This window comes from Blennius ocellaris (genome assembly GCF_963422515.1).
Source record: "Blennius ocellaris genome assembly, chromosome: 6".
NCBI lineage: Eukaryota > Metazoa > Chordata > Actinopteri > Blenniiformes > Blenniidae > Blennius > Blennius ocellaris.
The window spans coordinates 7,124,037-7,140,256 of NC_137655.1; the positions used below are offsets into that span (position 1 = coordinate 7,124,037).

Here is a 16,220-nt window from a genome sequence, read left to right on the forward strand (position 1 = left end):
TTAAAGCCACAATGCAGGATGTGAACCGTGAATGCAGAGAACCCTGTTTGAACAATTTAATTAGTTTGTAATGATTGTATTGTGTTGTTGAAGTTTACTCAGAGTATATCATTCCTTTTTTAATTCTGTGGTTTAAATGTGTGTTGGATTTTCAGTTTTTTGAAGGAATTTCACTTTTTAGTTGAGATTTAAGGGCAGCCTTGAAACCGAAGACAGGAGAGTAAACGAGGGACAGTGAGTAAAGTGACCACACCTCTTTTGTTTTTTGTTTTTTTTCTTTAAATAAACAAATAGTATTTAGTGACAGGGTGGACACATCTTTGTTTTTTTACTTTGTCTGTTTGTAATAATATTTTGTTTTTTGGGTTGTTGTTTTTTAAAGCGACCGAGCTCAAATCTGCAAATGGTTTTTAATCTAAATGTACGATACTGTAATGCTCCTGTCTGATGTGTTTAGTATATTTCACCTTTCATTTTGAACGAAAGTCGCACGAAGGTGATCTCAGGGAGACTTGGTCAGACCAACTCACCCGTACAGATTAATGTAAGAAAGCAGCAGCATTCCTCTGTCAGCTGATTATTGATGATACACTTGGATTCACTGATGAATAAGAATGTTTCTCGCTTGAACTGTCTTTCCAATTCAATCCATGCGCAGGGTGAAGAGTATGAAAATATGTTTGTCATTTCTCATTTGAAGATTGCCGATGTTGTCTTACATAATTTCAGGGACAAAAGTGACAAAGTAGTTGGGAAGTTTAGCTGATGTTCTATAAATCAAATGAAATGTATCTACCCTATCCAATAGTTCAGAGGTTTTCAACCTTTTTCTTGAGGGACTCCACTGTTCAACCTTGGTAACCACCCACCACAATATGTACAGTTACAAAAAAAGTCAGAGGAACTTTATCACACAGTACATCACTGCATATGAGAAAAAAAACTGTGTCTTTGTTTTATTCTGTGTATAAACTGGGTTAACACTCCCTTTTTGAGAGGGATTAAGTGGGAAGTTTGTCGTAATAATCCAGATTGCTGGCACATAGTTAAAAGATACACCTTTTTCCATATGAAATCCTCGAAGAAAGTTGTATTTTTTAATTCAAAGTGAATAATCTTACTCCCGTTTTTGTCCTGTTGCTTTAATTTGACAAACAGCCAAGCTGATTTAATTTAGGTTGTAGTTTTTCTCATCGCCACGAGATGGCAGCCGCACTGAGAAAAGAAAGCCAAATAAAAAATATAGTCATTCTCATGGCATACATTCTACAACACAAAATAAAAACCCAACAACTTCAAAAACTTAAATTTATTATGACAAAATTTTACTGGTCCGGTGCACTCAAAAAGAAATTGGGCTTCATGTGGAACCTGAAATAAAATGTATTTGACACCCCGGTTCTACATCCTCTATATTTATTCCCCATGTAACCACAGGACTGCTCAATACCTAGTTTGCTTATTTAATTTATTTACTCGATGCACTTTCTGACATTTCTGTGACTGTTGACATTGCTCAACTAAAGTCACTGCCTTACACAAGTTCCTGAAATCCACGTTTCACAGTAGAGCGTGTAATAAACTTATAAGAGCTGAGATAAATCCACACCGTCTGCAGCCTTTATATGATGGATGCTTTGAATCCTGTTCAAAAGGTTCTTTGTCCATCAGAACCTTCAAGGAGCTGCCTCCTGGACTTTTGGAACAATGATGTTCAGAGGGCTCTTAGCGTTGGACATCTGCAGCAGTCATATTGAAAAGGAGAAATTGCGTAGCGTTGACACAGAAGTGGCGGTGGGTCAAGCACAACCTTCACCTATCGTTTGAGTATGGAGTATGAATTCGCCTATATATAGGTATTATCAATTCTTGGTATCGGCAAGTAGCTAAAAGTATTACTCATACTTGTTCTCATCCTTTTTTCTTTTTCTTTTTTAAAAAAAAGGAGTATCAGTGTGTCCCTAGAATGAAGCAATATCAAAAAAGAAACTGCACCGTCACATCTGCATATTTGTCATTTTTGCTTTATTGTTCATAACCTTTAACACCTGTCATGCCATTTCCATGCCAGATTCAAAATAAAATATCACAAATATAAAGCAGCAGCTGTAACAAATACAGTCACCCAATAAATAAACAATTGTTGCGAAACACACTCACACACACACACACACTCACACAAAGCAGTCACAGACATAATGAAAATAAAGAAGAAGAAAAACTATTTTCTCTGAGGGTCTAATATCCAGAACGAGGCACTGCAACACATTCCACAAAAAAAAAAAAAAAATGAAAACGGCCAAGGGGTTTTAATACAAAATGTAGAGCGTTCAGCAGATGTTGCTTAATTTTGTGTGACTATATTGCACACGTTTATGCCGCGTTGCATTCTCATGCTGAAGTTGAATGTTTTTCCATGAAAAACGAGTCCCTCAGTGACAAGTTCATTTCCACTGTGCATATGAAAGATCACAGAGCCCAAAAAACCCCCAAAAAGACAAAGAGCTGCAGAAAAAGAGCAGTACCCATCTAGTGTTAGCATTAGAATATAGAAAACTCATAAAATAAGTTTGACAGAACCTCTGTCAGTCGATATACATACTAAAACGAATCATCCACATTTATATATGCATTGTAATCCTTCTCTGAATGCATCCAAACAGACAGCAGACTGTAAGTGTTACGTGTGATTGATGTTGTATGTTGACAGATGGCAAATTTAAAAAGTAAAAGCGACGTTTCACATGATGGTCTGACAAGTGAATTTACTCTCAAATGCAAAATTCATTGAAAATGTGGTTGAAACTAAATATAGAATCAGAAAATAGTTGATATGATGTTGTAACTACTTTCCCCAAGCTCTTCAATGTGCACATACTGTATCTCACACCAGATACACATTTGTGGTTGAATGGTGGGCTCCCTAATGTTTTTTTTTTTTTTACAACACCACATATTTCAATAATGGCCGTAAAAAGCACAACATTCTTCTGATAGTGAATCAGGCCTGGAAAAAGCATCTTCTCAAGCACCTTGATCGTTTTCTACTACTTTTCTTGCGTCAAACACTTTCTGTTGGCCAATAGGGGGAGCCAATTCTCTGTTAATGCTTCAGACCAGGGATGTCAAACTCATTTTAGTTCAGGGGCTACAAACAGCCAAATTTCATTTTGACTGGGCCAGACCAGTAAAATTGTGCCATAAGAACCTTAACACCTAAAGTCTTTCTTTGTTGTGGGAAAGAGAACAAGGTTTAAAATTTCTATATTTTGGGAAAACCAAACAATTGGTATTGAAAACTGCTACGATTTCGACATCAAGACAATTTAATTGATATTTTGTGGGAAATATAGTGAAATGTCCCCGCAAAAAAAGTCGTTATCATGGTGACGTTTGCCATGAGTGAACCAATACATCAAATCCAGTCCTTTTTCTCTAATTAAAACTCTTTAAAAAGATAATGCTATCTGTGATGTAGTTCTATTGAGGCCATCAAGAAAAGAAAGCCCATATAAAAACATTTACCACCATCAAGCAAAAGACAGAAGCAGACATAGGACCGACAAAATGAGACAATTTCTGATATTTCATCCACTTTTGGATCCACTTCGGCCTCCTTTGAGGAATGAAGGCCAGTCTGCATGGTTTTTGATTTGTAGAGCCGAATGGAGTTGGAATCTGCTGTAAAGTCATAGATCGGGAAGCAAACTCCTGCACTGGATTTGATCCTTTGGTTCGACGACGGGGGAAATCTAATGACAGTAATGGTGGCAGTGCTGAGTGACCTCTGCTTTGATCGGGTTATTAATAGAGTTGTGGTGCCTGATGATTCATTCCTTTTGGTTCCCTCTTGTATAGCATACATGTAGAGCATGAAATGATGGGAACCTCTGCTCATCAAACTTTCCCCACAAACTGACTCAGATTGTAGCATGATTTAACACTGTACCAAGTTTATGTTTGTTTCACCATTAAATGGTGTATGAAACACACTGTTTATAGCAAAATTGGCTTTTTAGAGAGTGCATTTGTTTAAAAAGAAATAGCAGGGCAGTCGAGAGTGACAGCTAAAATAAGAACTGACACACTCCGCAGTGTCCTCTTCAACATTCACTCTCAGCTATTTTCACGCTGACTAACCCTCCATAAGGGCACTTAGAGACACCCCACTATCACCAGTGCCTCAATAAAGAGACTATTTCTTTAGCACAAGCCCCCAGAATAATCTCAGATTTAATAAGTGTCCTGTGCCTCATGTAAAACCTCAATATGTGTTGTAGAGAAGGACTCTCAACAACTTGTAAACCTTTCACTGAAAAGGGTATGAATACTGACTTGAGTGGATGAGTTGAACTGGCTGCTGGCTTATGTGAAGGAGAAAAGCTGTTCTCGTCTAAAAATGTAATGCTCCTTTGGAGAACAACAGAATTGTCATGATTATGATGTACTCTTTCTCCTCTGTAAGTTTATGGCCTGTGCTTCCTGCCCCATGTGGATTAGCTTCCCGTCTCTTCAGTTGTTCCTTTTCTCTTTTTCCATCCACAACATGCACTGGCATGAAGCTACCACACCTGAGTTTCACACTTTCTTCCTGATAAAATGCATTAATTTCTTTCCAATGTTGGCTATGCTTGCTTATATGGAATTACTGGGTTTCCCTTGATATTTCATACGAATGTAAAATTGCTCCAGCATGGCTATGTTCTAACTAGAACGGAATCAAATTTATAGAATCAAATTGATAAAATGGGGGGGGGGGATCTGAAGCGGTCTGCTCTAATAGCCCTTGTAGAGAAGCCATCTGTGTGTCTCTTGAACTAAAAACGGATTCTACAAAACAGGAAATCAACACGAATACGTCCTTTCTGGAACTGCTACAATCTCGACAATCACTGAGGTGCTACAGCAGTACAAAAAACCCCACGTAGCTCAAAATACATTACTTTAGCTCAAGATGGATTGACAGCGTTCGCTCGGAACATTTTGCCGTTTGATGTAAATCGATGACTCAGAATTTGCCCGTGTAGAATGAAACCCCGAGCTTTTGGCTGGTTGGGGACCATCTGATTATGAAATGGTGTTACCCATTTTGAGTTGTGTGGAGTGCTCCTTGCTGTGAACATATGCTAAGAAAGCTTACCTCGTCACTTCTGTCTGTCGAGAAGAAAACTGTAATTCACATTAAAAACTCTTTTGATAGTGACTTTTAGGTTCTGCTGTATCCAAAGCTGTATTACCCTTTGTGTCTGTTCAGAAGTACCAACATGAATGGAAGTGGATATTCCAAAATGTACGCAAAGATACAAACACTGAGGTACGAGCTTGAAGATAACTTTTTGCTTTGTATGACCGCTATAGAAAATACAGTCAGGGTCTTGCAACTTTGTAAGAGTTCCTTTTTGCGCATTGGCATTTCTTTAGGATTCTCTTTCAAAGCCAGAAAAAAAAAATAAGAAATCGTGTCTCTGTAGAATGCAACCACTGCTGGTTTCATGGGTTTGCTTTCTCTGTCCTCCCGACATTGTCCAACCACTCAGACCTGAAGGGACCACTCCACCGTGTGGCACAGTCTCGCTCCGTCCCGAGGATGGTCACCAGCCCCGTTCTGCCCTCGTCATGTCCCGCCAACTGGTGCTCGGAAGCCTGTTTTCATTGGGTGACAGGTGTGGTGGGTGTGATGGGCACAGTTGGCGTGACGGGGCTGGTAGGGGTCTGTGGCGAGCTCTGGTAGGACCGGAGGAGAACTTTGTGCTTGGTGGCCACCCCCGCACGCCTCCGCTGCTGGTCGGCCAAGAATTCCTTGAGACGGGTCGTTGTAAAGGTGAGGGTTTGCCTTCGAAGGCGCATAAGGTAGGCATCCTGAAGCCAGGAGTTATTGAAGCAGTCCTTGATGGATGGACGAGCCCTGGTGAAGATAATATATAAGAACTTTAAAAAAAAAAAAAAAAAGGAGCTTTCCAGGTATATCTGAAAGTAAAGGATTCAATAAACAAGCTTACCAAGGGTAGCTACAGAGAATCTTCTTGAGGAACAGAGAGGCACTTTGGGACACATTCTGGTAGAGTTTAGAGAGGTCAAACTTTGCTGCCTGGATCCTGGCTTCTGTCTCCTGAGGGTCGTTTTCCATGAAAGGCGACCTTCCACTCAACCTGGGAGATCAAGGAGTTTGTACAATAAAAAAAAACACACATACCCTAGAAGATCATCATACCAACAGGTTTTTTTTACGAACCAAAATGTTGATGAACCATGTCCAAAGAAAAAAACAGCTCCTCAGAAGGAAGAGGTAATCTGGTTCTTTATTGTGAGTGCTCACAATTGATGTAACAGGAAGTTCTTGATAAAACATGGACTGGTCTATCATTGAGAATGATCATCTTGTCTTTAGGAACTGCTGCAGTTTGAAAGCTGATTCATGTATTTTTGCAATTTTCAACTTCAGAAGTTTTTAGTGGCTCTGAGCATTGTGGTCGTGTCAACAGACATGCAAAATGTTTTTCGTTTTCACTTGAAAACATGGTGGAATCAGGGTCTAACAAGGTTCTCCAAATTAGGATATAATTATTCCATGAGTGAGGAAATATCCCTGGCCTAAAAGCACCGGATGCAAGGTTTAAGATGAGCGAAGGAATTTTAATAAGTATCGTGAGCAGCAGGATTTCTGAAAAATTACATTATAAGATTTAAATCAACAATTCAAAAGTGGATGATCAGAAGCCTTGTTACAGATGAAAACAAAAAATCTCTATTTGAGAAGGACTTGCTGTTTAGAAGCTGTGAAAACAGTACTCACATGATGAAAGTCAGTACGCCCACACTCCAGATGTCAGCTGGAGGGCCCACAACATCTCCTTTCGACATCTCCGGAGCTACGAGAAGAAAAGCTCTGATCTTAAACAGATTCAAATAGTTTTTGTCACATCTAAGGATGTCGTACACCAGGTAAGCATTATCGATTTATGCATGAATGCATTATTATGGTTTTGTTCTTTGATTTCATAGCAGATGCATGCCGACTCAAGTGATTACATAAACGTCCTCATGAGCTGTGAATAGCGAGAAAACAAAGAAACCTGTCAGGATCAACAAAGAGCAATATATTTAATTCACTATATTTAATTTCAACTTCAAAAGGCTCTGTGTAGGTGATTGTTGTTGTCCAAACAGATATACACTAACATTTTTACTGTATCTAATCTGAAGAGTAAATTCTACTACTGTTACTCTTCAAACTTGTCACCTTTACAACATCTGTTATTACTAAATCTATTGCTCACTTTTACACAAAGTAGTTTCTCATAATGTGTACCTTTCAACTACCATGAATTGCCACATAACCTTGGGACACTACTTTCATAATCTTGTCGAGTATAATACATACACCTGGTTAAATGCAAAATATACTCCTCTTAAAAAAATAGACCACGTATTAAAAGAAAAATAATACTGTGTTTGTAAACTGTTGATACCAGTGTTAATACTGTTAACATCAACAACCTAGGATTTTAGCATATTCTCTTCTTAAAAGTTGATAAGGTTAATTTGTTAACTGGCTACACATTTAATGTTTAGTATCCCTAATAAATGAATGAGTTTGCAGGCTGTTCCAGCTGCATAAATTATACGTCTACAGTGTTAGCAAGCAACTGCTAACATGAACATCCAACCTCTAGAGAATACCGTTCATGTAGCACTGTGACCACCTGTTGAATGTAAGTCCATTATTCCACCAAACCTCAGCTCAAGAGGTTTTCCAAACACGATTTTATGTTAAGCAGATCCATTCCAACATGCTTGTTCGAGCTATTTCGATGAGAAAGGAGTCTTTGAATGGTGGTGAATTGATGAAAATGGTGTCGGAAATAAAAGAAAAATTCAAGCAAAGGAGCTGAGAGACTGTAGAGTTGAGTCATGATTCTCTGTAGGTTTTCTCAACACCATGACATACCATCATTTTATCAGCTCATGCCAAAATATTTTTAGATCCCAAGTGGGCTGTGAAGGGAATCAGGGCTCTTACACATGTACTCCAGTGTTCCAATAGGCGGGCTGAATTGCTTGAGGAAGAGAGGGTTGTACGTCTGAGCGCTGCCAAAGTCAATGATCTTGATGATGTTCATGTGGGTGACAATGACATTTTCTGGCTTGATGTCCAGGTGGAGGATACGTCGAGTATGGAGATAGTCCAGACCCTGAAGGATCTGCATAATGTAGGTCACCACGTCATCCTCTGAGTAACGGAACCTGGGAGATGGCAGAGAGCAGTGTGTCATTCCAACAGGAAGGTTATTTTAAAGCAAGCGCCTATGAAGCTCATTAAGCGAGAAGGCGTTTGTTTCTTCTCTGAGCGCAGCTTCACCTGTCTATGAGGCTGTAGAGCAGCTCCTTCCCACTGCAGTACTCGGCGATGAGCACCAGGTAGCGTGGTGTGACATAAGCCTCATGGAGAGCCATGATCCTTTCGTGATGAAGGGACTTGAGAATGTCGTATTCCTGCAACACTGCTTGCTTGCTTTCTGCCTCGTAAGGAACAATCTTAGCCATGAAGAGATTGCCTGTGGCGTTCTCCCGACACTCACGGATCACACCAAACCGACCCCTGTGTGATGAGCATATACTGTAAATACAGCAGGCAACAGGACAGAAAGCACTACTAATTTTATCCCTGGTGTCAATATTTTTCTCTTTAAAAGACACTAAGCTCAACTAATTTTAGCAATGTGGAAAAGAAAAAAAGCACTAACTTGTTTCAGGGTGTGTAATTGTCAAATATGAATACCGAGCCTCTGCTGTATTATCAATCATTACCTTGCTTTCTCATCCATGAATGTATATGGCTTCTGTGGAACTCCTTGGCGTAGAGATCCCTCTCCAGGCTTCCCAAGTGGCGTCCTGCGACCAGAAGGTGTGACACGTCCTGATGGCGTTACCCGCCCAGATGGGGTACTGCGACTATCCCCTTGTTGCAACACCGGTGTCGAGCTCTGTACCACCACAACAGGTGAGATGATGGTCATAGGAGCGGCTGCGGGGGTGGGGGTCGTTGGACTGGGCACAGACTGAGAAGGCGGGGCAACACGGGGGGTCGCAGCTGGAACGTACATCGGCACAGATGAAATAGGTTTCCCGATGACAGGTGCCGGTGATGGTCCACGAGAAGGAGGCTTGTTGGTTACAGAGGGGACTGCAAGTGCAGGACTTTGAGGTTTGGGCGGAACAACAGGTGGAGCCAGCTTTATTTGGGGTTTGCTCATGCTGATGTTAATAGTGGTCTTGGCTTTGACTGCTGGGGTGCCAGGAGATTGTTCAGCGAGGGTTGCGGGAACAGGTTGAGTGACAGAGGGATGATCAACATGCACAGCGGGCTTCATGGTCACCGAAGAGGCAGGTTTAGCCACAGATGGGCCAGGGGCAGGTGTGGAGGGAAGTACAGGTTGGGCATTGGATGTCACTGTTGATTTGCTGGGTGCTGGTTTGATGGGAGGCACTTTCATGGACGACATCATCACCACTGGGGTTGGAGAGGTGGCGGCAGGAACAGTCTTAACCACCACAGTAGCAGTGGATTTAGCTGGTTCTACTGAAAGACAAAGAGAGAGCAATAGAGTTGTTGGTTTTTTTCGGTCAAAGATGGTGGATGCGTCGAGACTTATAACAAAAACTCATTTAGGTTGACTGTCATCATATTTTTACAGTCCTGATGCAAAACCCATGATCATAAGCTAGATTGGGGATGCAGAACAGTAAAGAAAAAGGTTTGCTCTTTATTGTCCAGCATGAAAACTTAACAAAAAAGAACCTCAGTCGTCATAACATACAAACAGTGAAAGTCTGATGGGAAATTAACTCAAATTTGTCCAGACCGTACATACCTGAAGGCTCCAGGCTCACCACCCGTGAGAGGTTGCTGTAGGGTCCCTGACCAGCTTTGTTGACACACGCCACCCTGAATCTGAAGGAGCCCCCGGCTGGCAGGTCAGTCACATTGTAATAACAGTCGGCCACGCCTGTGGCCACAATGAGCCAGTTGGTCTCACCTTGGAACAGTTGAAGGAGGAAATGATCAGGATCATCATTTTAAATGAACAGTACTACATAATAAAAACAAGGATCTTTTTGACTGTGTTAATGTGGTTAACAAAAAATAAAAGCATGTAAACCAACAAAACATGTGGTTGCATATGAAAACACGCCCGAATTTACAAGAGATTTAGTGACAAATCAAAGGCCAAAGTAAACAGTATTTCACCATCTGACAGTATGTCTATTAAATATGCACTATTAAACATTAATTAAACACTGTAAACACCGACCCTCTGATCTCCTCTCCAGTGAGTATGTGCAATTGGCCATAGTGTCTGACGGCCTCCACACCACCAACGCTGTGTTGTTGTACTTCTGAGGAATCTCAGGTGTCCCGGGTCGATTAGGAAGGCCTTCGAAACACAGAATTGAAGTATTATAAAACTACCCAATTCAAAATACAGCAGTTATATAAGCGTCTTCAAAGACTGAAACAAAGTCCCAGTACTTACGAGCAAGAGATATTGTACAGGAGCTGGAAATGGAGGCCAGTGGATTTGTAGCAACACATTCATAGACCCCGGCATCTTTTTTGGTGGTTTGCATAATCATCAACAGCTGACGACCATCAGGGCACGCAATCATATTCATCCTGGCATCAATCTCCAGTGGCTTCTTGTCTGAGAAAGCATACATGCATGGAAAGGTTTTTCAGTGACCAAATGAAGAGAAGACGTTTATATTTAAAACATCCATTGGAGTGATAACACTGTGTCTCAAGTAATGAGAGACCAAAGTTGTTTATCTCGAGAAATACTAATCGACTCAGCACTTAACCTCCGCTGTCATGGCACCATATGTTAGCCTGCATCGAGATACATAAATATTCCTTTCACTTGTGGACCATAAAATAAGCATGTACATGATCGGAAGTAGAAAGTGAAGTGATTTATTTTTTCATTTTTTTTTACCTTTCATCCAGGTAACATGTGGGTGGGGACTTCCTGCTGGCAGACAGCTGAGTGTCACTGGATCACCCTCGAGCAGAACATGATCTCTCAGCTTGATATGAAACACAGGTGGGAAATCTAGCAGTGAAACAGAGAGAGAAAAAAAAATTATGTATACACACACACACACACACATATATATATATATATATATATATATATATATATATATATATATATATATATATATATATATATATATATATATATATATATATATATATATTATTATGGTCTCTGCTTTTTATATTATTTTATGATTTCTTGTCAAAATGTGAATCAGGCCTGGAAAAAGCATCTTCTCACGCACCTTGATCGTTTTCAACTACTTTTCTATATATATTACATCAATAGTATGAAACTGTAATGATTAAAGCTACCATGAATAGGAAGGTCGTCAGGTGAGGTCTATTTCAAGTAAATATATTTGCATCCACTTAAGACATTAATAGCAACATTGCCAGTTAACCATGATAGCTAATAATACAACAGTTTCCTGTTTCTCAAAATATCTCAAATGTACCGGTACTTTGTTCCTGAGGTGTAGATTAGTTTTATACGAGGCATATTTGTGATTGTGGGTGACAAGGCCCAGAGAAATACATTTATTATCTGCTTCACTCTTGCAAAATACACTCATTGATGAAATCATCTGGTTGCTTAGCTACTGCACGTCAACAACAGCAGAAAGAGAGCAGTGCTAGATTTTTGATCCTTTGTGTTCCTGTCTTTATATGAAGCCAAAGTAAAGGACTACTGGCTTCATTATGATCAGAAAAGCCACTGAACTCTCCCTTTTAAGCACTCACAACTTTACCTCTGACATAAGTGTAGTTAAAGAATTCTAAGTTATGCTCTCATATTACTTACCAGAAGCAAGCTTGGAGTACTGGCGTGAACGTAAAGAGCTGTTTTCTCTGGATATTGCTGAAGGTATGTCAGGCTGGGAAACTGTCTTATCTCGCCTTCCTCTCGTCAGGCCCCATCTGTCCCAGCGGGATCTACGGTCAGCTTCCACCCCTTCAAGAAAATATTTAAAGAAGTTTTTTGAATCATGCTTGCTCTTACAGAAGCGTAAATGATTTTTTCCAGGAACAAACATGGAGTTAAGATATAAACACTTTATGGCATACCTTTGGATGTGTCTGATTTTAGGCTGGACACAGAGTCGAGAGACTCTGACGAGGCACCATTGCCTGCCTGAGTAACGAGCTGGTTCTGAGGAACACTGGTAACCTTCAGCCCACGGCTTTCTGAAGTTGAACGACGGAGCATTGAAAGGATGGGTGTCCTCTTTGTTTCTTTGTCTTCTGATGCTTTCCTTTCCTCTGAGTAGCTGCGAATTCTTGTAGAAATCCCTGCCACTGTTGATTCTATCTTCCTGCGCATTGCCAACACTGGCGATTCAATAGGTTTCTTAATATCCTTCTCATCATTGTCCACAGATTTATCACCTCCATCCATTCGCGTCATCTCTACTTCTTTCCTTTCCTGTGAGCCCCTCCGACCAAGAGTCCAAGAAAGCCTGCTTCTTGATGCAGCTGAATCTTCCTCTTTTGCCGTTTCTTCCTTGCGTTCTGCAGATGGAGTCCTCTTCAAGCGCAGGGAAAGCCTTCTCATGAATCCTTGGTCCTTTTGAGCTTCTCGAAGATCCTGGACTGACTTTGATTTCTCCTCGAGTCTTCTTGAAGATAATTCTAATGGTGCACCGATTGGTCCAGGCCGGTATATCTCTTCACCTGTCTCTGTAGAGTCAGTCGCTTGCACTTTATCATCATTCTTTGAGCGTGAGAGAAACTTAAGACGAGAGAGAGAAGACTCACGTTTTTTGAAGCGAGCCTCAAATATCTCTTCAGACGATATGTCCTCAAAGTCTCCTCTCGCTGAGAGCTCTTGTTGAGAAGAGGAATGCGGGATCTCTCTTGGTGGACTGGGCTCTTTTGTCATCATTTCTGGTGATGCCACCCTGGAATAGACTGCGGGGTGCTCAGTGGTTGTAATGACGACTGGTCTTGATGGACCAGGTAAATCAGTGGATGTAGTAACAGGTAAAGAGGTTTCAGTTGTTACTGAAGAGGGATATGTAGAAGGAGCAACAACTGGAGTGGCGGGTCCACCACTTGGAGGCTGAATTGAAGGGACCATGATGGTTTGCATTATACTAGCATATGCCGATACCCTTCCATCTGGAAGAACAACTCGTTCAGGAATTGAGGGTGGAGCATAAGTGGGGACAGCACTTCCTGAGGAATGGGAGTATTCTGTTGGTATGACCTGCACTGAACTTGTGGTTATATTGATCTCTGGAGATTTTACGGGAACATCTACTTTCTCATCTTCATTTTCTGCAATAGATTCTACATTTTCTTTTGCATTGGATTCAGTAACACTCTCAACTCTTTCCTCTTCCATCTGTTCTTCTTTTTCTTCTTGCTTCTTTTCGCCTTCAAGTTCCTCTTCCATTTTCTCTTCTGGTTCAGAGCCTTGCACCATAGCAGGAGGTGTAGGTATACTTGGGCTGATACACTCTGATTCAATCATCGGTTCTTCTGAAATGCTCATGTCTTTTTCCGAGAAACCACTCGTGCTTGATCTTTCATCAAAATTACTATCTGTAGTCAACCCATCCATCTTTTCACTGATAGCCTCATCAGTCCTTGTTTCTCTCTCCATTAATGATTCTTCACTTTCAGTTTTGGTTGGACTCTCCTGCATAACAGACTCTGGAGTTGGTGGTCTTGGTGAAGAATCCCTGGGAGTCACTGGGCGGGAATCCAGTTTGATTTGTTCAGTTAGAGCCGACATGGATATAGCCTCCTTGAGCCGTCTCTCTTCTACCTGTGCCAAGGGAATCTCCAGAGGAGCCCCAGACCGACGGTGCAAAGCAATGGGTTCTGAATCCCCTTGACTGAAAGAAGTACTCTTTCGCAAAATCTTCGGTTTTGGCACTTCATCTCTTGGGAAGTCACTCGATGCAGCTCTTGTTAATGGAGGTGGGCCTAGGCGTGCAGTACGAGCATAGCGATCTGAAGGCATCGCCCGTTTTTCATCTCCCATTCCCAAGGTTTCCAACAGGGGTCCCCGAAGTCCACTCATCTTGTTATCTACTGAGCCACCGCGAAGCAACCGCTGTCTCATCAGCTCCAGTTTCAGAGCGTAGTCTTCTTGACTCATCTTGGCAGTTCCTGGGCTGGTGCTCCTCCTCGGAAGTTCCATAGAAACCGCTTTCTTGAGAACTCTCCTGCCATCCTCTTGGTTTCCCTCGCCTGCTCCTTCTTCGGGTGTGATTCTGAGAAGCAATGCACTGTCAGCTGAACCGCCGCGTCGTAGTTCTCCTCTTCGTCTTGCTCCCTCTGGTTTGTCAGAGTCCATGCTCGAACCCCTTCTCAGTGGTTTTCTAGGTAGGTCTGACTTCTGGGGCAGTTCAGAAGGTGATTCTTCGTCTGACGAACCTTTGTCATTATCTTGTGATGACCTTTTCCTATGATGACCTTTACCTAGCACTTCAGCTCCTTCTTCATCCATTTCTTTAGTGTGACACTCCATTGCTTCTTGGCCCTCAACAAGAGGCCCAGACCATTTATTTGTTCCATTTTGTTTCCCTGTTTCCTGCTCATTAGTCTGAATTTCATTCAAGGACATTCTTGATCCGGAGAACTCCATGTTAAGTGGCATTGGAATAAATGGCAGTTCATCAACATCTTCATCAGAATCAGAGGATGACGATGGCAAAGGTGAACCCTCTTTAAGGTGCCTGGGAACTGCGATGGAGATATGGCTGGAGGAATCATTTAGCAACTCGGGTATGGATCTCATCACCATCTTTGACTTATAGCTGATAAGAGAACGCTGAAAAAGGGAAATAAAGCATAATGAGATCCACAACATGACTATTTCAAAAATCGACAAATTAATTGTTGCATTGCAACAGAGAAAACAGTTTGAAAAGCATTGCTTACCTGCCATTTCCTGCGAGAAACAAATTTCTTTAAGGCCTCTGTACCTATGGCCTTCCCCTTGCTGAGTGTCTGAGCAAGAAATGGATATGGTATTTTAGAGAGAAAATAAGGATTGACGTTAGTTCAGTCTCAGCAAGTGTCAAGTATGTCAAGTCTAAGCACTATAAAAATACTTAATGGACGATTACCATCAGCTGTAACTTACCTTGAACCAAGGGTGTCTCAGACACTCCTGAGTATCAGGTCTCCTAAAAGATAATAATGGGAGCTTTTAGTTTTCCATGTACTCCACTAATTACCTTGCCTAGCTATGTAATCTGTAACCCCCATGACCTGAATAACTGTGAGAATAACAGATATGTTTCAGAAACTGTGATGGAAAAAAATGTGATTATGATAACTCCTCAAGGTTTTATTAGTGTGTGATCAATAGTAAACTTTTTGTTGAACACATTCCTGAAGTCAAAGCTCCAAGCTCCATGTGTTTCACGTGGAAATGTCACTTTAAAAACATAATCAATTCTAACCTAAATACATATCCAGCAGTTTAACTCACAGCCTGTCTGCCACCAGCAGCTTTATGATGAACCCTTTAGCTTCTCTGCAAAGATCAGCAAACATGGACTCCTCAAAAGCCACATTGTAGTTCCGGATGTTCAGCACAGAGCTGCGATCGTTCTCTCCAGCAAATGGAGAAACTCCCGTCAGACTGGAAAGAACAACAAACATTACAATTATTATTGTCAAACTTTCAGATAGTCTCAAGCAAGCAACTTGTGAAATAAATACATTTTGATGAGCTCGGTGTGATTTGTTATAACCAATCAATGTGGGATATGTTTAATTGAGAGCATAGATTTAGATAAAAGTAGATACATTTAAATGATCAAAAAAATTTAAATTGTATTGCTGTCATTATCGCAGGTGGAATAGTCAAAGGTTGTGTTGAGAAACTATGGTAAACTGAACTACGCCCCTCAACAAATGCCATTTAAAGCTGAATGATCAGCCAGAGACAATTTCTTTTGGTGCGAGAATACAAAAAAAAGTGCAGCATTCAGCAAAAATTGACTGCTTGTGAGGCAAATTGTATGCAAACTCAGTTTTGGTTATATATCGATCACAAAAGTTCCACTCTCAATACAAGAGAGACTGCTCTTATGTGCTTAGATTTTAAAATGAATATGTTTCAAGGGCGGTCGCTCTAATCACTACACATTTCTACATC

The 16,220-nt window shown here is 41.0% G+C and overlaps 1 protein-coding gene across 2 annotated transcripts in view; it reads right to left on the minus strand.

Moving 5' to 3' along the window:
• Positions 1 to 2,031: 2,031 nt before the first annotated feature.
• The window catches only part of spegb (striated muscle enriched protein kinase b), a 43,780-nt gene continuing 29,591 nt past the window's right edge, over positions 2,032 to 16,220 (minus strand). The window contains exons 27-41 of one of the 2 annotated variants that reach the window (XM_080498316.1): positions 15,549 to 15,701; positions 15,198 to 15,240; positions 14,993 to 15,061; positions 12,167 to 14,882; positions 11,904 to 12,053; positions 10,995 to 11,111; positions 10,536 to 10,703; positions 10,314 to 10,436; positions 9,873 to 10,037; positions 8,809 to 9,577; positions 8,360 to 8,599; positions 8,021 to 8,244; positions 6,794 to 6,869; positions 6,000 to 6,149; positions 2,032 to 5,905 (exon numbers count right to left, since the gene is read on the minus strand). In XM_080498316.1, coding sequence (XP_080354442.1) covers positions 5,650 to 5,905; positions 6,000 to 6,149; positions 6,794 to 6,869; positions 8,021 to 8,244; positions 8,360 to 8,599; positions 8,809 to 9,577; positions 9,873 to 10,037; positions 10,314 to 10,436; positions 10,536 to 10,703; positions 10,995 to 11,111; positions 11,904 to 12,053; positions 12,167 to 14,882; positions 14,993 to 15,061; positions 15,198 to 15,240; positions 15,549 to 15,701 — 5,419 coding nt within the window. In that variant the 3' untranslated portion in view covers positions 2,032 to 5,649. Of the gene's footprint in view, positions 5,906 to 5,999; positions 6,150 to 6,793; positions 6,870 to 8,020; positions 8,245 to 8,359; positions 8,600 to 8,808; positions 9,581 to 9,872; positions 10,038 to 10,313; positions 10,437 to 10,535; positions 10,704 to 10,994; positions 11,112 to 11,903; positions 12,054 to 12,166; positions 14,883 to 14,992; positions 15,062 to 15,197; positions 15,241 to 15,548; positions 15,702 to 16,220 lie in introns of both variants that reach the window. The other variant, XM_080498315.1, reaches the window with a different exon arrangement.